The sequence below is a fragment of the Castor canadensis genome, chromosome 11, assembly GCF_047511655.1.
Source record: "Castor canadensis chromosome 11, mCasCan1.hap1v2, whole genome shotgun sequence".
Classification (NCBI taxonomy): domain Eukaryota; kingdom Metazoa; phylum Chordata; class Mammalia; order Rodentia; family Castoridae; genus Castor; species Castor canadensis.
Window position 1 is genome coordinate 12,287,375 of NC_133396.1, and position 23,688 is coordinate 12,311,062.

The following is a 23,688-nucleotide window of genomic DNA, read 5'->3' on the forward strand; positions in this document are numbered from 1 at the left end:
GTCTTTTTAGATATTTAGATACAAAACCAATTTGTTTTGGTAGGTTAACCAATGTTAATGGAACCATATGTAAAGTCCAAATTTTCTATCTTGATTTTTGGTGAGATCCACAGGTAAATTTCATGTTAAAGTTGAGGCCCTAAAAGAGAGGGGTTTTTTTGTTCAGAAGCCTACATGGATTTATCTGCTGAAGTTACTTAAGATGAAACTGATGCTTTCAAACTTCAAATTTGATTGCTTTACACTGTTAGTGTAAATAACATCGTATTGAGTCATTTATAAATGTTTATTAAATGTCAGTAATTTTTACAAAGCAAATTATTAAGAGCAAGAAACATTTTTGTTTGCAAAATATGTACAAAAGTAAAAGCTTTAATGAATTAGCAACTCATTTTGTAAAATCAAACCATTCTTTCCACTTTTAAACCTCCTTTAGAAATAATTTATTGCCAATCCTGAACTAAAGCACTGACCAAAACATTTTACAATATCAGACAATGTGCTTAGTTTCTGGAAGATATAAAAAGATAACGGTAAAAAACCCTAAGCCACAAATACTTTTATACAGAGCTAATACAAGTCAGGTTTCCTTGAGTACAGTATGAGGTTGTTACAAAATATACTTTTGATAAGGCTTCTTGTGGCAAATGAGCTCACCTAGTAGAGTAGTAAAGAAAAGCCATTTAAAACATTTTGCGATTCTGCTTTCAAGTAAGAGGTAAAGAAAGCGCAAATGGCATGGTTTGTTGCACTATTACCTATACTTAACAAGAATGAATCTCTTCTCCCTTCCCTTTATTCCTGGTACCATCAAACAGGCATGACTGGGGACAAATGCATCACTTATTATGGCAAGCTTTCTAAATACAAACCCAAAACACCTACCAAGTAGTTTATTACTGTGAGTGATAGTCACTTATTGAAAATGTATGGTTCATGGGTCCTGCAGACTTCAGTCCATCTGTAAATTTCCACCACTGGTAACAGTTTTGTATAGGACACAAAGAATCTCATCAACCCAAGAAATACTGCCATATCATTAATGCTTAAAAAGTTCCACCCTGGTATGGTAGTACCCACCTATAATCCCAGCACTTGGGAGACTGAGGCAGGAGGATTGTGAATTCATGGCCAGCCTGGGGTACAAAGTAAGTGCCTGTCTCAAAAAAACAAAAAACCCAACAATGTTCTGCATAAGCCCTGGCATTTGAAACCAGAATGCCCCAAGGGTGAACATATTTTATAATTTAAATGCTGACTATGTATAGATATCCGTGTACAGACATCAGATGTTAGAGGTACAAACACTGTACTTTCAAATGGTGTCAATAATCACCTACCAGCCCAAGGCTAATATTTACTTCACAGTGCTTGAAAAAGCCAACAAATGGCTTAAAATGTTCATATTTAGACTCACACTTCAATCTGTGGTTTAAATTTATTGAGCCCTAACGTCGTACCATAAAACAGGTATGGACTGGGTCATCTGTGTTTGGAACATGAAGACATACACACACCCATGTGCAATCTCTACCCTCCCCATGTTTACTAGACTGAAAGCCAATCTGTATCCTAGCACATATATACAAAAAAAAAAGGTACTTTTAGTTAAGGAGCACAAAAACGCATTATCTGCAATTGGTAGAATTTAACATGCTGACACGATGGGAAAGAGAAAAAGGGACCAGTACTAAGTCAGATTTCCAAGTGAAGAGACATTCGAAATTTCTTTTGTTCTTGATCTTCCAAATAAAACTAAAAGAAATGAAAAGGTAACAGAGTGACTTTCTCTAGATTTATTAGGGAGTTTGTTACAACAAATGTTTGTATGGGCTTTACAAGCATGATTGCATGGGCTGGGGTCAAACAAGAAATGAAGAGTTAACACTGATATTTGGCCTTCTCATTACATACACGGAAATAACATTGCTACAAATTGCAGTGGAGAGAATCTTGCTTCAAATGGCTTGTTCAGGGTTTTGTCTAAATGTATCATTAAATAATGAAAGCACCAATTAGAGGACTTCTCAAATAGTGATTTGAGTTCTAGGACATAACAGCATGTGGTAACTTTATTCTTTATATAAATACGGCCTAACCAGATATGTATACTAATGCTAAAAAGTACATTCTAATGAAAGCATATCTGTATACCCGTATCAGGGTGTACACTGAAACTTAAGATTTAATTACAGGGCATACAGTATCTGTTGAATGTAACCCAATACTTCTAATCACTTCTGGTATTAACGTGGTCTTACTTCCTATTTTAAACCAACCACTGCCACTAACTGAACAAGGATGTCCCTAAGCAGCCCCAGCCTGAGAGAGATTGGCTGGAGGACCTTCTCCCATAAAGAAAAGCAAGCAAACATGGGTCTCTTCGTTCCACACTGACTTCTTTGGCTGTGCCTCCACCCTGGCCACCAAGTACCCTGTCCAGATAATGAAATTGCAATGAAGGTTTCAATGTAATACAATATTTGGCAGAAAGCAGTAATTCAGGCTTTTAAAATATTTAAGTGGCAGAAGCATGCCTTGAATTATTTAGATCTTTAGAAGACATCTGACAAAACCCTTTCCCTATAAAAATTAAGGTCTAAATTTGTGTTGTTCTTTGATTTATAAGGCAACTCTGTATACTATAAATTTCTTCAAGGTCAACGAAGACATTTGTGTTCTTCGTATTTTCTCAGCTAAATCAGAAGGCATTCAGGTTTAAGGACAGAAAGAATATAGAATTAGGCACATTTTATTCCAAATCATAACCAAAATAGGGAAAATCGAACACATCAAAGAATTTTAAATCTGACTTACCTTTTAGAGATTGGGGTGGAAGTTAGCATAGTGAAAATTATGAGCACCTTTTCAATTCTGTTCACTAAATTTCATCCCTGTTCACATAGTGGTATTTCAAATCAAAAGAACCTGGTTTTCATGATATAAGTAGAAAGATATCTGACTCCTTTCAAATGGTTTAAAATTATAGCACAGAAAAACATGTGGACAAAGCCTTTTGGTTGTCTTGCAGTTAGTTCTACTGAAGGTCTAAACAAGCCTATATAATTTACATATAAGTAATTTACTGCCTCAAAATGTATCCTTCTTTTAAAAGAATGTTGTTCTGAGATATCACACGTATCAGGAGAAAACTTCAAATGCCCAAAATGATGCCATATCGAGTTGGTGTTTTAACATTGCTTGGTGGTAGTCAAAATGGGGAAACTTGGTGATTTCTGTTGTCAGGTAATACCTTTGGCTCCTATCACAGAGTTTAAAGATAAATAAAACTAACTATAGAGAACTGATTTTAGCCTTCACTGGAGTTAAATGTCTTGGTCATTCAATAAAATTATTTGCTAATTTTACATGTAGACTCTCCATGGAACAAACCAAATATCACTGTGCACATATTCAGATACTCACTGGTTCTGGAGTTATGCTAACTCCACGAATTCAAACAATGGATTCTTTTTGGCAAGATGTGGAACTATTCAGACATGCACGAATTACACTATGAACACCTGCACGATGGTGTCTGAAGCTCACGTATTACAAAGCACGAAAACACTGGAATTTACATGGATTTAATGACAGTAAAACTTCAACGCAAGACAAATCAGGTAAGTTGAGAACAATCCCTGGTTAGCCCAATGAAAGGCCCAGCCCCACACCTCACAGAAGGACAGAGCAAGAGCTACTGTCTTGGAAAGGCTGGGTGATCCCCAATATTGACCACTAGAATACCTGAGAACACAGCTACACAGTAAAGTGACAGATATCACAGTCTTAATCACAATTTTCAGGAAAAGCAGAAAAGCTGTCACACTTTGCAAATTGTCACCAGCCTTAAACAAGTGTATCTCCAATTCAATTTTAACACTCATTTAACCTACAAGGTGGCACTTTTAGTACTGCAAGCCAGCTACTCTACTGAGGTCACTATGAATGTATCTGTAATCACACAGGCATGGTTCAATTTGGTAAGCAGTAGGAGGAGGTCAAGTCTGCAAACACAAAAATTACCATCTATCTTTAGAAGCATTCTTCAAACATTTAAAATGTACCTCAATAAAGCTGGCATCTCACAGACAGGAAGTGTACAAACATGTACATACTGTTTCTCCAGAGACACACCAAGAATGACTAGGAATCTCAACAATGCCTTCTCGAATAATCTGACAGGAAAATATTCCCTTTGGCAAGCTCCAAATAAACAACCCCTTAAATGCCAGTGTGGAGTTGCTGGGATTGGGACAGGAGAGCAAAAGAAAGGTGAAGATGCACTAGTGGTTCCTCCAGTCAGGTGCAAAATGGACTAACAGGACTGAAAAGCAACACACGTGACATTCTGAACACGTGTTTATTTCTATTACCAAGGTGCTTGCAGTTTTGAGTTGCAACTATGGCCAAAATGTTTCGCATATGGCACATCAAATGACATGATAAATATGAAAAAGGCAAATCGTATTTCATCTTTACTTTTGATCAAAGTACAATATATAACATTTGCTTGTCTTTTGCTCCCCAGTACCATTTCTGAATTCATTTGCATCAGACCAGAAATCCTTATGTAAACTTTAAAACACTAAGAATATTACCTTCAGAAAACAAAGAAATAAAAAAGAAAACAACTGCTGTGTATATAAGCAATTATAAACACATGAAGGCTAAATCTGTATAATCTGCAGACTGCAGCCCTTTCAGAATAGGGGTCCCCTGGAGCTAGGCAGTGCGTGTCACTGCTCTGTGTGAGGCAGACTGAAGACCGCTTACTTGTTCTAGAGCTGAATACTCCTAACCTCATTCCTACATGTATTTAAGGATACTGTCTGTACTTGGCATTACAGAATTCAGTTTGAAAGGTACAAGAATTTAAATCCTGAAATACACCTAGTCTGAAGTTGACCAGGAATGGAAGCCATGGTGAAACTGATCAAAGCCTAAATTCCAGCAGATATTGGCAATGTGTTAGGCGGCAGCTTTCAGCCACAAACAAAAGGCAGCAGAAGGACTAAGATTTCCAAGAAGTTAAACACAGAATTGAGATTTTTTTCTAATTCCTGTTGTAAACTGCTATTTTAAAAAACAAAACAAACAGAAAACAATCAAAAACACAAGAGTATTAAAATTGCAAGTCTTCTGTACATCACTGTAGCATAAGCTGCTTGAGGTTGTCGTGAAGAATAGTATCCTTCACGTCACGGAAAACCAGGCGGATGTTTTCCGTGTTGATAGCAGTGGTGAAGTGGTGGTACAAGGGCTTCTGCTGCTGGTCCCGGCGCTTGTTCCGGAAACACTCCACCAGGAATTTTTGGACGTCTCTTAAGCAGTGTGGATCCCCTTCAAATTCTAGGAAATAGTCTTTGATGCTCACAATTTGCACCTTCTCCTCAAGCAAGTCTGTCTTGTTTAAGAAGAGTATTATAGAGACGTTGCTGAAAACCCGGTTATTGACGATTGTCTCAAAAATGTTCAGAGATTCTGTAAGGCGATTGGTCAGTCGATCCTCCATAAGCACCTGGTCAAATTCACTTGAGGAAACAAGGAAAAGTATTGACGTCACACTGTCGAAGCATTCAAACCAACGTTTCCTTTCTGATCTCTGACCACCTACATCAACCATTTTGAAAGGAACATTTTTAATTTCAAAGTCGTACTCATGGATGCCTTTGGTGGGTCTTCTGGCAAGCAGAATATCTTGTTGTGATGGAATGTAATCCTGGAAAAGAAAAGAAGTTTTAAATTTAGTTATCCAGAAGTAATTATTGGAATTTTTAATGGGCTAATATAATAATTGGTCTAGCAAATTACAAGCAAACAAAATGATTTCTTCCTTTTCCCCCACCCCCAACCCCTTTCTTTGTTTTCTTTTCATTTTGAGACAGTCTTGCTATCTAGCTCAGGCTGGCTTGAACTTACTATCCTCCTGCCTCAGCCTCCCCAGTGCTGGGATGACAGGTGTGCAACACCACCCTAGCATGTTGGGCAGGTTTTAGTTACTGGCAATCCATGGCCATTCATTAAATAACTGTTAGGATACCAATGAAAATATGAATTTCCCAGGTTTTCTTCTACATACACATACTTACTTTACTGCTGATTAGTATATGCACATAATTTTCAGCGTAAGTACATTACTTTGCTTTCCATTTAATCATGAACTGATGCTGATCCTGTCATATTTTTTCTTTTTTTTGGTGGTACTGGGTTTTGAACTTGGAGCCTCAAGCTTACCAGGCAGGCACTCTAACACTTGAGCCATGCCCACAGCCTTATCATCTCATTTTAAGACTATAAAATACATCAAAAGTTTTAATGTACCATAATTTGCATTGGTATTCCCCTATTCATGGTCATTTAGGTTATTTTTAGTTTTTTACTCTAACGGAAATACTGCAATTAAGGGCTGGAGTAGCTCAAGTGTTAAAGCACCTGCTTAGCAAGTATGATGGCCCTGAGTTCAAGTCCTAGTACCACCAAAAAAAAAAAAAAAAAAAAAAAAAAAGAAATACTGCAATTAAAATTCTCACACACATAATTCTTTTCTCATTTGGGCTATTTCCAGAGATGAAAATAACCAGGAGCAGGATTATGAAGTCAAGTGTGCAAACTTTTTAATGACCCTGGACCTTTAAGGCCAACTACTTTCCAGAGGTGGTAACAATTTAGTGTGTGTCTGTGAGAACCTACTTCAGCATCAAGCTTTTTGAAAATTATCTAATTCTGTAAAAATGAAAAGTTCTCCATTATTGTCTTTTTACTAAAAATCAAGTTAGGAAACTGAGGTGTAATTCACATGCAGCACAGAATAGAGGAGAATGTTCTCTAAGTGCTAAATGTCTGACAGAATAGAGTATATTGATTAGGAATGTGAATCTGAAGCCAGCTTGCCACATACTTGCTGTGTGACATCAGGCAAGTCATTTAACCTCTCTGTGTCTCAATTCCCTTGTTTATAAAACAGGGATGCTATTTGGAGGGTCACCCTGAGGACTGAGTTAAATGTGCAATGCTTAAAAATGAGGTTTGGTATGTGGTCTGTGCCAGCTGTTACTACTACCATGTCCACCATACTACCACCCTGGCCACTGAAGAGGGAATCGAGAAAGTTGGATCCCCAGGTAGCCTTCCACTCCAGGCTCTCAATTGTAGGTACTCACCAGTCATTTGCACTTGAACATCTACTCACAAACACACATATCCAATAAGGGCCTCAGTTCTTCTCCTGACCAAGTCTCTAAGTCCCACTAGAACATTTTCCTTTGTACTTCTTGCCCCTCCAACAATCCCAGCTTCTGTTAAGTGTCTCTGTCAACTTGGACCATTCCTTCCCATCTACTTTGTACCAAATCCTGTCCTTCCTTCTTTGAATCTGCTACATGCTCCCTTTCCTCTTTATTCCTACTGTTCCATTTTCTATCATCTCAGGCATAAACTGTCATGATTAGTTTCTTTCCCTTGAGTGTCACACATCCCTTGACTCCAGCTCTAGCCCACTCTCTAACCCTCTTTCAGACCAACCTTTCTGACACGACTCCAGAACTTAGGGTAGGGTTTTTCCATGCATCAGATCTAAACTCTGCTGACTAGCTTTCAGGGCCCTCCTTACATCTTGCTTTCTATAATCAACCGGCTCTGGTCTGCACTGTTCAAGCTCCCCACAATGCCTAGCATCAAGTCCCGAACAGGACTTCATGCACCTTTGTTATGTGTTCATCTGTCTGCACAGCAGTACAAGTGCAATGCAGCGGACAAAAACTCAAGCCACTAGCTTCTAGAGATGTTTTTCACAAGTTAGAGCTGAGACCTCATATATTCTCCACTTAGACAGATGTGCCTCCTAAAACTAGACACACCCAGTTGTCTCCCACCTCGGTGTGCCACCTCTCCTAATATATCTAAATCCAAGCCATCCTTTAGGCAGTTCATTTTTTTTTCCAGCCAAGACTTTCATCTCTCTTCAGTCCATGAACTAATATCTTAATGATCAATATCATTTCATTGTCTTCTAGTTGTTTTATGTATGTTAATTCTGTCTGACTAAACTGAGCTACTTAAATGTAGGGATGGAAGAGCAAAGCAGCTAACACTGGGCATTTACTGCATTACTACACCTTCAGGGTTGATTTCATGCAATGTCCTACAATCTTATGAGCAGGGCTCTGCCGATGTTATGAATGAAAAACCTCAACTTAGAGATGCTTGGGGTCACACAGAGCCACTCGGTGTTAGAGCTCCGATGGGAACCCAGGCAGTCTGGCTGTAGAGCCCATATCCTAGGCCCTGCTGTTCCACCTCCCAGATTGTGACAGGGCTCAGCACACAGCATGGCTCTGGCACTTCAGTTAAGATAGGGGAGCAAATGCAATCTTGTGACTTGTCCAATATACACAAAAAGGATGACAAAAATGAAGCACATCCAATTTTAGTCTTCCTTTACAACTACATGCTGATCACATAACTCTTTTCCTTTTATTCTACATCTGGCTCCCAACTGTCTGCATTGTAAGATTTTTTTTAAATTTCCTATCTAAAAACAGAAATCTGGCACCCTCAGCATAAGATTAAACAGCTACTACAAGACAGCTGGAGTTGGCATAGAATACACATTCAAAAGCTATTTGTTGAGTCCCTACTTCATGTCAAGCATTGTCATTGGGCACCAGGAACTCAACTCTTCACGATCAAGACATGAGGTCATGGCCCTTATGAAAACAGATGGGTAAAAGACAAAGTAATTATCAATGGTAATATGTGCAATGAAGGAAAGAGGTGAGGGCTCTACTGAGAATGAAGAGGAAGGGGACTACTTGAATGGTGTGCTCAAGGAAGACCTATCTGAAAAGGTAAATTGAGAAAAGCTGGTCAAGGGAGCAGTGTTTGGACAAGAAATAACTCTTTAAAAACTAGTTTAACTGGGCTGGTGGAGTGGCTCAAGTGGTAGAATGCCTGCCTGGCAAGCACAAGTTCAAACCCCAATACTGCAAATAAATAAATAAATGAAATTATTTTGTCTACTAAGGCTTTTCTCCAATTGGCCTACACTTACCTTTTTATCCAGTTTTACAATCTGACCTGACAGAAAAGTGATAATAAAAAAGACCTTAAAACAAAGTTTCACTGATGTGGACTGAATGAGTAAAAACAGATAAATTATGGAGTTGAAGTTCTGGATGATACTGTGACTAGGAAACAGGCAGGAGAAAACCATACTAGACTAAAGGCAGACAGACACAGCTTAGAAAAACACAGGAAAAATGCAAAAACTAACCTACTAAGGAAAAAAGAAGGTACTGTTCCCATGTCTTAAATACATCAGTCTCAGACTTTCTACTTGGAGCAGGCTAATTCTGTGCTTTTCTTCAGTTATATTTTAAAAGTTAAAAACCTCAAGACTGTATTCACATTTGTAACAGAACTCTGCTTAAAGAGGCAACAAATGAACTTACACTAAATCTAGTTAGTGAGTAACAAATGCCTCTAGGGCAATGGTTTTCAAACATTTTCTAAGCAGTAGAAGTTTTAATTCCCATCAACTCTTCAGCCTTTGTCCAATAATGGAGAAAAGACAGTGGCACACTCTGCCTGCCCTGGGCATGGGGGAGCCAGATCTGCCCCAGCATCAGCTGAGTCACTGGCTGAGGAAAGCACTGAGGAAAGATAACAGACTTTCCAAGGGCAACTCCTTCTCCTACCTCACAGAGGCTCTTCAGCAGGCCTCCAGAAACAAGCCTCGACATGGTGGAGTCCTAAACTAGAAAATGGCATTTGCTGAAAGGTTTGGAATTGAATCTATGTTCTATTTCTATTTCTGTTGGGAATTACAAAATCCCCAACAACACTGATGATAATAAAGAATGTGCACTCTCATTTTCAAACATAAATCTCCCTCTCTAAATAGCTTTAACATCCGTGAAATAGTGATCAGGGCAATTCTTCAAGGAAGTGGGCAGAGACCTAGATGACAGAGGAAAAAGTCATTAACTGCTTTCCTTTTTCCATTAAAAAAATATACAAATCATTCATTATCATTAGCTATTAATCAATTTTAAAATAAAGCAGGGTGAGTCAGACTACTGTCACTATGAAAAAAGGAAAAAGCAAATAGTTTAATACATAATTTTTCTAAATATCCTAACAAGGTACCTCAAAATAAAAACACTGATATCCTGACTACTGCCTTCAAATGTCAATAATCATAAACATTTTGTTTTAAAACTTACTGGTTCTCCAAGTTTATCCAAGTTGTCCAGGAAATATTTTACAGATTCACCCTAAAAACAAGAAGAAAATAAATAGTGGTGAGAGTTTAGAAACGGAAGATCTTGTTACAACAATTTATGTTATACAGTCTGGTTGTACAATTAATCCAAACGTACTTCGTTTAGTCACCAATTAAGGCTGAACAGCAAACCCTTCTAAAAATGTATAGAAAGTCTGCTCTGCCAAAGTGCTAAACCTACCAAGGCTGGTTACTGTTACAAATGCGCTGCATCAGCAATACCCCGATGATCATCTATTAAGATGGAATTACACACATCCTTTTTCATAGAACTACATATCCAGAGGAAAGATGTAGTTAAGAGGTAAAAACTGTGTTTGAGATAAGCATAAGTCTATAGCTAAAATTTAAGTGAGATACTTTTTGTGTACATTTTCTAAAAGTTTACAGCAGTGGTAATTATCTTCAGTGACATGAACAACCCAAAGATGAGTAAGAATACCATCTAACAACTCTTAGGAATAAGGACATGCCTGAACAGACAACACAGTGCTCCAGGTTCTGGGTGGTGCTATGGGTTTCATGACTCCAGTGGGTCTTTTTCTGAGCGCAGATTTCTATTAGCTCTCTGTGCCATTTCAAACACCCAAAGGGTCTGAGAATTCAATCCTAAAGCCAGAGGACACGAGAAGAGGGGAACCTGTTCTGCGTGTGAGTCTCCCAGCCCTTGCTCTGGGTTCTGGTTCCATGGCCCTGATGCTGCTTCAATGGTTAGGGAAGGCAATGCCTCTAGGGTGCACAGGAGAACCACTTGAGACTGCCCTAGACTTCAAGTTCTCATTTAGTAGGTCTGCAGTAGGGCTTCAGTGTCTGTACTTCAGGGGATGCCCGCAACCATGCTCTGAGTCACAAGACTTTAAGGCAGCAGTTCTCAGACTTCTTGGTCTTAAGATCCCTTTATGTGTCTTATGATTCTTGAGACTCCTCAAAAGTTTTTGTTTATGTGGTTATAGCAACTGAGAAACTTTGACAGCGAGACTCTCACCTGCTTCTGTGTTTGAACTGCTATGAAAGCTTATTTTGGTTGAAATAAATGAAGAAACTTCTGGCCTTAGACAAAAATTGGAAAAGGATGAGTATTTTAATAACATTTTCAGATAATTATATAAATATTCTTTGCTACTAAACCAAATTTTGATAAGTAGTAGCTTTCTAATGGTTAGTTCCCTGTGGAACTGGAAACACTTCCAATGAACTCTGTTATATTAAAATTCATTTGTTCATCTTATACTCTGAATGGCTTTCACCTGTCCATAATTCTGTAACATCAGACATTGGTTATCTGGAACTAGTGGCTCACTAAGATATGCAGATCTTCCAAATGCTGACGTATTTTATTATATATTTAAAAATTGTATTTGTTAATATCACTTCAATCTTATCAGAAGTCTATAAAGCTGCTCAGCTCACAGTAGCAGGCAGATACAAGTTCTCCCAAATTCTAATTTTCACTTAAAAGGTCAAATTTTCACTAGCAACAAAACCTCTCACTTTCCTTGAAATGACAGGCTAACCTTTCCTTTTCTGAAAAATATCTGCCAAGTGCTCATTCTTCAGGTGAAAGCACTCTATGAAAAACATGGCTAATGTAGCTCCTAAGGCACCATCACCCCCATCACCCCTGGAGACAGTCGTCCTGCTTTGGAAGTGGCTGTAGCCCTGTTCTAGCAGAGAGGACCAGAGAAATGAGTACTCATCGGTGAAGATTTAATAATTTCGCTGTTACCCGGATTTGCTTTTTGTGTGTTTCTGGACTTCTGAATCACAAATCATGGTGGCAAAGAACACAGCCAGTATAGTTTGCAGCCAACACACTGATATGTGTGCAGGCACCAGCATTTTAGCCCACTGGACTGTTTTACCCACTGCTACTCTGTGCCATCAACCGTGCGTGTCAACACAGTGATAAGTGGCAATAGAATCTAGTGTCACAATGAAGAGTTTCCAGTTCAAAGACCCTGTGCAAAGGGTCTTTTGCTGCCTTAATGGAGGATGGGGAGTGGAGTATCGGAATGCTTGTGATTTCCTCAGGATTATAAATGGCAGTAATGGATACTCCTTTTCTCTAGGTTTGGAAGATTGGTACAGTATTTGCAGTATCTAAAGATGATTTTTTTTTTTTCAGAGAAAGGAGAAGAAAAAAAATTTAGTGGATTTAGTGATAACAGATTATTTGGTGGTCAAACACTTATGAGGGCCGGGATGTATAGCTCAGTGGTAGAACACTTTGCCTAGCATGCACAAGCCTTGGATTCAAGCCCCAGCACTGGAAAAAATATTTAAAAATGATACTTTCATTTTTATATAGATAACAACATGGACCTAACAACACAGGCCCAAAGGAAATCTGGACTTTTGTCTTTCAATAACAACATCACTATTTAATTATAGATGTGTTATACATTCAAAATGAAATCAGACATTTGGAGGAGTTAAGAAGGAAATAAACAGTAACTATTTACCCCATCACTCAGATAACCACAGTTACATCTAAGATATTTCTTTCTAACCATTTTTTGTATATTTAACAAACATAGCTAAAATAATAGACAAGTCTGCACCCCAATTTTTCTACTGAGGTAATTATAAATAAATTCTAATGTTTATAATAATTTAAGTACTCATTAATACTCTAAACAGTTAGGCTGGCCACGAACTTGAGATCCTCTTAACTTTCCATGAAGTTAAACATTTTAAGATGCCTGCTACCTGCTGCCCCAAGTGCTCTACCAGTTCCTCAACCCCTAGATGAAACACTGAATTTACTATTCAACGGTGAAGATAAACTAAGCCAAGATCATGTAAGAGCATTCTACAAATGCTTCTACAATCAAAAAAAGGTACAAACTTGAAGAGGCTTTACATTATGGTGATTGACGCTTAGCATTTTAGGAACCCCAGAAAAATGGAGCGCTGCTTAAAAGAAAATGAACCCCACATCCAAATCAACAATGACAAATCAACTACACAAAAATGTAACTTGGTTAGCACTGTTTATCTAATTGATAGTCAGATAAATGAAACCTTAATATGAACACATTAACGTTATTTGATGCAGCAACCCTTCCCTCTTTTAAAAGCAAATGCTTACACCAAACCCACTGGTTTTGAGGGTACAGAGAAACCTGATACATTATTCTAACAACCTTACAAATATATACAAACCTTTTACTTATTTATTTTGGTAGTACTGGGGTTTGAACTCAGGGTCTCATGTTTGCTAGGCAGGCACTCTACCACTTGAGCCATTCTGCCAACCCATTTTTGTAAAGGGTTGAGATAGGGTCTTGTGAACTATTTGCCTAGGCTGGCTATGAACCTCGATCCTCCTGATCTCTGCCTCCTGAGTAGTGAGGATTACAGGCATGAGCCACCAGTGCCTGGCTTACATAAACCTTTTTAGAGTTAGGAATAACATGCTCCATAAAACTTTTAGTGACCTTTGATCCCCTCTGAAGAAGTTACTTAACATAAACAAAATGATGTACACCAAACTGGGTGTGATGGTGCATGCCTGTAAACCCAGTACTTGGAAGAAGGCAGGAGGACCTAGAGTTTGAGGCAAACCTGGACTATATTGGGAGGTCCTGTTGGAAAAACCAAGGGCTAGGGATGTAGCTCAGTGGTAAAGGGTTTGCCTCACATGTGCAAGGCCTTGGGTTTGACCTCCAGCAACACACACACACACACACACACACAGACATTTTCTCATTTTTCCATTTAGCATTAGGGGAGTAATAAGCTCAGGTATAATAACACAAAACGTAAATCATCAAGTAACAATTATATTTGATATAACTGCTATATGTGAAATACCAATATCATTAAATGCTAACTTAAAGTAGATTACAAAATGAAGGTCTTCAACCCTGATTCACAAGTTTGTTTTCATTTGTTTTTCCAAGTTTGGCACAACACTCATCTGGCAGCAAAATCTGACTTAGTCTTTATTTATGCAACACAGTGAAACTATTCAAATGTTTTGAATAGTTTTTGCTACACAAAAACTGTGCATGTTAGACAGTAAACTGTTCATGCACAGTATTAGCTTTTTGTGTGAGTGGTGCTGGGGACGAAACCCAGGGCTTTGCCCATGCTAGGCAAGCATGCTACCACTGAGCCACATCCCCAGTTCATTTAGCTGACATTAAAATCTTAGTTCTATAACACATCTGGACTCAAGGGTTTGGGAGACTGTGAATTGAGCTATGCATTATTTGATTTTAGCTACTTAAACTATGGGCAAAGGTAGCTTTGTGACATTATGGGTAACTACATTTTCTTTCCAAACAAAGAGAAAAAAGAAGAAAGAGAGTAAGAAAAATAATCCCTATTTGTTCTTCTCTTGGCATTAAAAATACTTTAAAGAGATTTTAACAGTTCTTTTTATTAAAGCTTTCTGATTTAACTGTCTTCCTAAGAAGGGATCTTAAGTCTTTTGGGTCCAAATTACCACATACTTTGTTTACAGGGAATTCATAATCCCACCACAATCGAGTGGCAATAATTACAGAAAAAATACGTGTGTCTCTATTATTAAATCTCATTGTCTAGCAAAGTTACATCAGTATTACTTACAAAGTCTTCTGCACACTCAAGACTACAAAATTGAAACAAAGTATTACTATCTTTCACATTTGAACATACGGATGGATCACTTCTAGTACTTCAAGTCCTGAATAAGGTGCCCTTCTGCCAGCTGACTATACTTTGCCTTCTCCAGCACCCTTCAGCCAGTGTCTATTCAAGTAGTATACACATTTTAAATGCTGTTCCTATGGAAATATATTTTGGATTAAAATAACTCCCTCAGTCAAAAACAGAAATGTTAATTCACCATTTCATATCATAGGGTCCACCACAGACCTAATTAATTAATAAGTAATTAGTAAGAACCTAGAGTGGGAAACAGGTGAATAGGTTAACCTTTTAGTGTGCCTGACCACAAACTGAAACCTCAATACTCTTAAGAAAAATAAATGTTTAGATCTAATTTTCTACAATTTATCATAAGGATACAGATAATAATCAACCAGGTTCTCCCCAATTAAAACTGCCCTGAAACAAGTGATTTAAACACACACACACATACATGCGTGCACATATGCATGCTATAAAAGTATGAGTACTTTTCTGATTTGGGTAATCAGGGAAGTTTCTCCTGTTGTTGAGACAGGTTTTGCTATTTAATCCAGGCTAGCCTCGAACTCAAGATCTTCCTGTCTCTACTTCCTGAACCTGAGAAATTTGTATAGGTAGGCAGGTATAAAATATTTTAAATAAAATATTTTTGATAACAAAAGAAGAACAGGAAGGGAAGGTGGGAAGAAGGAAGGACTGGAGGCATGACTCAAGTGGTAGAGCACCTGCCTAGCAAACATAAGGCCCTGAGTTTAAACCCCAGTACCGCCCTACTCCCAAGAAATTCTAAAAAAAGAAAAAAAATACACGATGTGCTTTATCTGCAATCTGACCACAAAGAACAAAACAAATGTGGCTGAAGAGCTTTGGATCATTTCCTTTTGTTTGTGTTTCAATGTCCTCATGCAAATTTCATACCCACTTAAGTGCCTGGCACCTGGGAGCCCCTCTCCTCTTCTTTTCTGAAGGCTATGAATTGCTGGGAGGAAGCTGCCCCAAATCATTTTTTCCCTTATAATTTCAGAAGAAGTGATCAAGTCTTCTAGTTTTCTAATATTGATGTTAAGGAAAAGAAGGGAATTTCAAGCCTTTCTCTAACACTAAGGGAGTGATCTGGCCAAGGGTTTTAATTCTAGGCCTCAACCTTCTCAAGCAAAATGAGGGAAAAAATTATTAGTTCAATGGATAATTACTCAAGTTCTGCCCAAAGTAACAATTTCAATTTGTAAACGGATTTAAAGTTAAGCTCTTCTCTCATCACATGCCATAAGTCCATTAATTTGAAGTTTTTTGTTGTGCCCATTATTTAAGTTATATGTCTTTGTCTCTTTGCTAACATAAAAGTAAAGATTTCATGTATAGTCAAGAAATACTATGGTTTTAAGACTCACTTTTTGTTGGTTACAACTTGAGGCTTTTACAGCTTTTCCCTATTTTATGTTCAATTTATGTTACTGCAGAGAATTTTTAACAAAATTTCAAAAAAATTCATCTCACAGTTAAGATTTAAAATTTAAAGAACGTCATCTTTTAGTTCTTTTGTTTCTCTGTTCAGTACACTGAGACAACTTCCTAGGTTATTTGAAGTAAGTTGAAAAGTATAAAACAGCATGGTTCTCTGAAGTCTTCCAACATTTCTTTAGATTTTGGACATTTAGGTTCCATCTAAACATTGGCATGGTGGCTGGTAGACCTGGATCTAGTTACAAGACAGGCTTTACTGCTGACAAGAATCAGTAAACACTGGTAAGGTTCAGTTAGCTTTTGAGTTTGAAAATTCTATGATGTTCTATGAACTACATTTCATATCAGTTTTACAAAGTTGTAGCTAAACTGGGAACAGCCACAATGCTGTCCCCCAGTCTCAAGAGTCATCTGTTATAAATATTCTTTCTTTGCTTGTAAACACAAGACAGGTCAGGAACCCTAAGTCCAAAGTAAATACAAAAGCTGAGAACGTAAGTTAGAATGTAATTTCCATTAAACAAATTTATAGTTTACTTGCCACTTCTTGGATAAGTGACAGATTTATCCAATGCTTTCTCCTAAAGGACAGGATTTAAAATGTACTAGTTTTAAAAGGATATGGAATTTAAGCTAGAGAACCAAAGAATACAAGAAATGAAAATACCTGGGCTGGAGGTGTGACTGAAGCAGCAGAGCACCTGCTTTGCATGTCTGAGTTCAAACCCCAGTCCCACCAAAAAAAAAAAAGAAGAAATTACCTGTTTTTTGCAAAGGACGTATTTTTAACTTCAGAGTCTGATCCATGCCAGAAGGATATAATTTGGTAAAGGTGAGGATCAAATGCAGATTTTTTAAAAAAGGCATACATATTTTAGAAAGTAATTTGTCAATATGTACCAAACGCTTTAAAGATGATCTTCATCACAGTACTACTGAAAAAGCATACCCAACCTCAACAAAACAGTGAATTACTACTGTTGGGAGAAAGCCACCAGATTCTTCTATTTATCTAGACTGGGGGACAGGGGTCCATCCACAGACTATATAGCCTGTGGCCAAATCCAGCCCATTGTCTGTTTTATGGCCTATATCTAAATGGTTGGGGGGAAAAAGCTGACATTAAAAGAATACTTGAAGACATGTGAAAATGATATGAAATTTACATTTCACTGTCTGTTAAGTGAAACAGTACTGGAACACAGCCATGATCCTTTGCTTGCACGTCATCACCTGCTGCTTTCATGACCCAAATGCCAGAGGAGCTACAGAGGCACAGGCCATGTATGACATTTAATGGCTTTGTACCACATCTCAGGACACTATGAACTACAGTGATGGAGTTGTAATTTGAAGATATTTCAAATGTCACCAATGTTGCCACATCATGACATTTAAAAAATTACTTAAGATCATATCCAACAAAACAAGAAACAAAAAGAAAAGTGGATTTTGAATGTTGTGCTTTTAAGATGTGGTGTGAATAATTTTTACATGGAGCTAGATGGTAAAGCACAGTGTTTACCATGCACTAACGCCATAGCTACACTGTTAAGAACACAATGCACATCAATACTTACAGGCACAATGTATACACATGTAATGTAAAAACAATAAAATAAAAGGAGAAAATAAATAAATAAACCCTAAGTTGCTTTTAGAACAGCAACTACATGCTTCTTTCTCATGGATCATATAATTGTCTTATGAGAAAAAATGAAAAAAAATATTTACAGACTAAACACTCTTCACTATCTTTCCTCAGCATAGGAAAACAAGTTAGAAAAAGCAAAAAGACATATAAAGGAATAGCACAGCATGAGAAGTTTACTACTACTTTGGTAGTAAACTCGAGTGGCTCATTTGTTAGTAAGGCAAAGAATGCCATTTACTACTCGTGAGTTAATTTATTCATGTTTGACTGCAGCAGCCTTTGAGTGAGAACCACTGCTCAGAGTTGGGAACATCAGGAACAACCATAATTGTCAATTAAAAAGCAAGGCAAATGACTTCAATGGCTTTCTTCCACTCCTGCTGACTTTACTAGCAATAATGCTCAGTTGTTCACTCGAGGAACCAATGCCAAGGTTGAAGTACCGGAGGTCAGCCGTATGAATGGTCTACATAGAAGAACTACACGAGAGAATCTTCTCAAAGAAGTTGAGAAAACACTGAAATCAGTGCAACATAACTGGAATATTCTAGAGTGTTACCATTGATGGTGGAGCAGAAAAGAATGGTTGGACAAACAAAGCCTGTGCAAAGGGTTACTTGAAGCATTACTCGTGAACAGGCACTTTGTGGGAAACATAAGTCTATCGTGTGCGACTGAACCAGCAGTGTCAATGATGAATTGAATTTGTTCTTGTGAACTTAACCCTCTGTAGCTCTGGGAATTTTTGTCAAAAAATATAAATGAATATCCTGACTCCCCTATTATGGTTTAATGGTTCAGCAGCAGCAAAGCTTTACTGACATTTTTTTGAGCACAGGAATGAAACAAAAGCTCTGCTTAATTACTATTGTTGAACACTGGTTTTAGAAATTAGCTTGGGGAAAGAGTTTATTCTATTTCTGAAGGAATTCAACCCAAAATTATAAGGCAAAACAGCCTTTTTGGTGAAGCTTATACTCTTGTAAAGTCATTTCAACACTAGCAATGTCAAAGTGCTTTATATACTTTTCTTGCTGTCAAAAACTAAAACAAGAAGCAAGACCTCTATTCCCACACAAATTTGCAACAGACCTATTTCCCAAACTCAAGCTAGAGTTCCAGAAGCAGCTTTCAGGTCTCACTGCAAATGCAAAGGAAAACTATTTCAAAATTCATTTAACTATGCAAATAAAAGCTTCTCCCAACCCTCAAGAGAAAGTGGTTCATGTGCAATAACAACAAACTAAGAGGCAAACAGTCAGAAGAACCTAATGCAATTCTTCAAGTAAGAACCATGCTCATTAAATCATGTACTCATTTGGCATTATCCACCTGTTTTCTTTTTCTTTCATTTGCAGTGCTCGGGGTCAAATCCAGGACCTTATACAGGCTAGGCAAACATTCTACCACTGAGCTATACTTTCAGCCCAAAGACATTTTCAAGGATGAAATGTGTAAAATTTCATTACAGATGAGCATTTGCAAGGATTTGGAAGACAAATAACACTAAGCATTGAGCCTCAATAGGTGAAATGTTACCCCCAGAAAAATCCCATTCTTTCCACTAGTAAGATCTAACAGAAAAAAAACTATTCACAATTTTTTTGTATTCTGAATTTCACAAATAAAAATTTTGTGGAGCCAGGCACTGGTGGCTCATGCCTGTAATCCTAGCTGCTCAGGAGGCAGAGCTCAGGAGGATCGCGGATTAAAGCCAGCCCAGGCAAATAATTCATGAGGCCTTATCTTGAAAATACCTAACACAGAAAAAGGACTGGTAGAGTGGCTCAAGGTGTAGGTCCTGAGTTCAGACCCCCCACTACTGCCCTGTCACCTTCCCCCCCAAAAAACTCTGTGGTGTAATATAAATATACATATGCTGCCCTTCATTTTCTCTCTTGCACGTGAAACCTAAAATACTATACTATCTGGCCCTTCAGGGAAACAATTTTCTGACTGATGTTCTAGACTAATGATTTTTGCTTGTTTTTGAGACAGGATCTTGCTATGCTGCTTAGGCTGCCTTCGATTTTGTAAGCCCAAGCAATCCTCCTGTGTGAGACTCCTGAGTGGCTGGGAACACAGGCATGCACCACCAGGTGCCTGCTTGGAGGATTGGCTCTTCCTGCTGGCAGTTCATGAGAACTGTGTGATGTGCCTGTTTAAATGCAGGTTTCCAGGCAGTCCACAAACTACCTTACCACAGCCTTAGCAAGCGCCAAGAGAAGGGGTTCTCATGTAGCCACCCCAGCCTCACTTTTACAGATGCGTGTTTTAGTCAACATTGGATTTTATATTAATTTCATCTTTTAGAAGTGATTACATCACATTATCTTTTTAAAAGCATGGTAAAAATGCCAAGATATTAAGAAACTAGATTAGAAATACAATTTACCTTCATCTTATTGCAAAAGTATATTTTTAAGTACCAGTTAAATTCTTCGTAATTCAACTAAATCTTGCAAAAGGAAACAGACCTTCATTTGGGATATCTGGATAGTGAATACACAGTAAAATTAGCCTATATGTAGCTTTCCCTTTTTAAAACGTGATCTGGAGTTTTAGACAAGCATTACTGTCCACTTTACAGCCTACCTGGAACTATTCTTAAATGTCTACCACTGAACACAGCCTTTAAACTGAGATTTTGTGGTTAAAAATGAATGAAACCAGTACATCACATTTAACACTGTCAAGCTGCTTTAAAAAAAAAAAAAAAGCACAAATGAGAAATGTTATCAGGGTTGCTAAGCATATTTTAGCAACAGGAACCTGAACCCTCAATTTACAAAACTGATTTGCTTCTATAATAGACACTTTCAGGTCACCAAGGAAGATGAAAGTCAAGGAATAAGGATGGAGCCTTCTCCAATTCCCAGCTTCTCCCTTGCTTCTCTGCTCTTTTTCTTCCAATCTGCACACCTCCTCCATATACATCTTCCAGAGAACTACAGTCTCTAGAACTGAGCTTCCCTTACTGGGTGAGTTTCCTTGCAGAGAAACAAAACAGGTTTTGTTTTTAAGAGGAGGCAGGATTACTGGAAGCTTTAGCACTGAGAAAAGGTAGGATGTTAGAGAAAGCCTGGGAAACACTGAAGGATCACAGATCCTTCAAAAGTTTTCGTAGTTTTGTCAAAAGTTCTTGGTAATTACCAAGAACTACCTCAATGATGAACGCTGTGAGTTATGCAGTTAGCATTTCCCATCTGAATTCTCCAGCTAGCCCAAGTGATTAACTTCTACTTTTCTCTTAAAGATGAGTGCCAATCAAAAGGAGTCTCGCTGTGCGTCTCAAAAATGCTGTGCCTTTTCCTACCTCCTCTACCTATCACCCTCACCTTCACCCACCTCTTCATCTGAAGATCCTGCTCTTATATTCGAGTTGAAGTCCAACTCCATTTTACAAATGAAAAGCCTGTAGGTCAGCCAACAAAATGATTTTAGTGGCAGAAATAGAAAGAAAACTCTTTTTAGTGGCAAGAACTGGAAGTAATTCTTACTGAAGAAAAGCATTTAGATTGTGCTGATTCTTGGTCTAGTTTTCTCTCACACTATAGCATGGTTCCCTCCCAACTCCGCTGCAACTCCTCAGCGCTCAGTAATCCTATTCTCTGGCATTGAGAATTTATATGCTCAGTGCAGTCCTGTAGTCTTGTATGCAAAAATCTAGACTCCAAGTCCCTTGCTACACCATTCTGTATCCCAGAATAGGAATAATACCTTGTACATAGCAATAGTTACATAAACATCTGCTGAATTCTTTCTATTGCAACTTCCCCTTTATGACATCCTGTTTCCATCTTATTATTTCTGCAAATATCAGTCATTACTAGCATAATATATTAAGCAGGAAGGTTTTTAACCATCTATCTATCACTAAATTCCATTTGTTTATAAAGATGTAAATAATAATGGTAGAAAATCAAAAGATGAACTTCAATTATGGCTAAGTTATTCCAAAGCATGAAGCACTTTTATGGTGTGTCTTTTTGATTAATTTTAACATTTAGTAGGTACTTGAAGTAGTCTATTTCGTTTTAACATCTTCCCCATACCAATGCCCATAGGGCTTTTCATGGTATTTAGACATACTGGAAAGAGTAATGCGCTTCAATTACGGATTATTTTGTAGATGATGATGAGAGTCAGAAGACAATCACGCTGAAATGGGCTGGTCAAGTTTGTTTGTGGGCTGGTGATAAGCTCAGTGGTAGAGAGCTTGCTGAGCATGCCTAAAGCCCTTGAGGTCACTTCCCAGCATAGCTCCCCCCAAAAAAAATTGCTACTGAAATAAGCCACCACTGCTAAATCTTGCAAAATATAAAAAAGTTAATTGCAAGCCAATTAAGTATGCCCATATATGGCAGAAAGTTCACTTTGGAAAAATTAAAATAAATTATATAGAACAGCCAGATGCTATTGGTTAACCCAAAAAAACCATGTAGAATAAATAAGTGAATTAAAGAGTATTCTATTTTTATGCATTGAGGTCCTTCCACTTATGTGACTGGCATCACCTAAAGCGGTCTTTTAAAAGAAATATAATCATTCAAGAAATATTAAACTTCAAAGATATTACTAAGATAAGCAGTGAGAAATTTTCAAAGTCAGTGTACAGTTTCTCTTTTCATAGAGAATGCATCAACTAACCAAGTGCTATAAAGAATAGAAAATTTGCTGAAGCAGTCCTAGGATGCTACAAAATAGATTGTCTGCATTCTAAAACAGCCAAATCCAGTGATTTAAAGTGGCTTACGCACTTTCCACACATACTTAAGTGTTTCCATTGCAAGTCAAGAAAATTTGTGAAAATAATCAGAGTAATGAGAGAAAACTAGAATTCTATATTCATCCCTTAAGCTTATCACAATGAACTGTTACTAACATAAGGCTTTTGTGTAGTAAAAATTTCCAGTCTTATAACGCTCAAACAAAGCCAAGTCCAAATATTTTCTGAGTAAAATCAGGAAAGACTCATTAAGCATAAACTTGGGGAAATCTAGTCAGTAGGAAACTCACTGACTTGCCATTAAAAGAGACCTAAAGGTAGGCCTTTCTCAATGATTTCCATTTGCATCACTAATACTTTCAGTGCTGAAACATCCTAACGAAGTCTCACCTAAATAAGAACCTTGACGATAATGTTCTATGAATAGACTGCACTATAAAACTTCTATCTAGCATGTACTTCTACAGTTTTCAGCAAGAATTAAGTGCCAAACATAAGGAAGGTAAAAATGGAAAAGTTTTGGCTTGCAGTTGATTCAATGAGCAAAGGCTTCATAGCCACATCATGACATAGCCAGTGACAAAGACAGAATGTGGCATTTCTTCTGAAAACCTGACTTCCTTCCCGATCTGTCCTTTCTCTATTGTGTCTCCCTCCACATGTTCACATAAAAACATGAAATATCCCAGGATATTGCTTTACCTACACTATTGACCTAGAAATCTACGATCCTGCCATTACTTGAAATTCCTTAAAGACAGTAAAGCATAAAACCAGATCAAATAAAATTTTAGGAATCTGTTCTTAGCTTGGAAAATAACTGAAAGTGAAAAAAAATCTAAAAACCACCCTATTCCAAATATTTAAAATGGACCAGCTCTATAATGGGTTTGTGTCTTCTCCCCTTAAATTTTA

At 37.7% G+C, this 23,688-nt stretch overlaps 1 protein-coding gene across 1 annotated transcript in view; it reads right to left on the bottom strand.

Annotated features, from left to right (window-relative positions):
- Nucleotides 1-272: 272 nt before the first annotated feature.
- Gna13 (G protein subunit alpha 13) overlaps nucleotides 273-23,688 on the bottom strand; it is a 40,213-nt gene continuing 16,797 nt past the window's right edge. The window contains exons 3-4 of the mRNA XM_020179871.2: nucleotides 10,227-10,277; nucleotides 273-5,722 (exon numbers count right to left, since the gene is read on the bottom strand). Coding sequence (XP_020035460.1) covers nucleotides 5,150-5,722; nucleotides 10,227-10,277 — 624 coding nt within the window. The 3' untranslated portion in view covers nucleotides 273-5,149. The remainder of the gene's footprint in view (nucleotides 5,723-10,226; nucleotides 10,278-23,688) is intronic.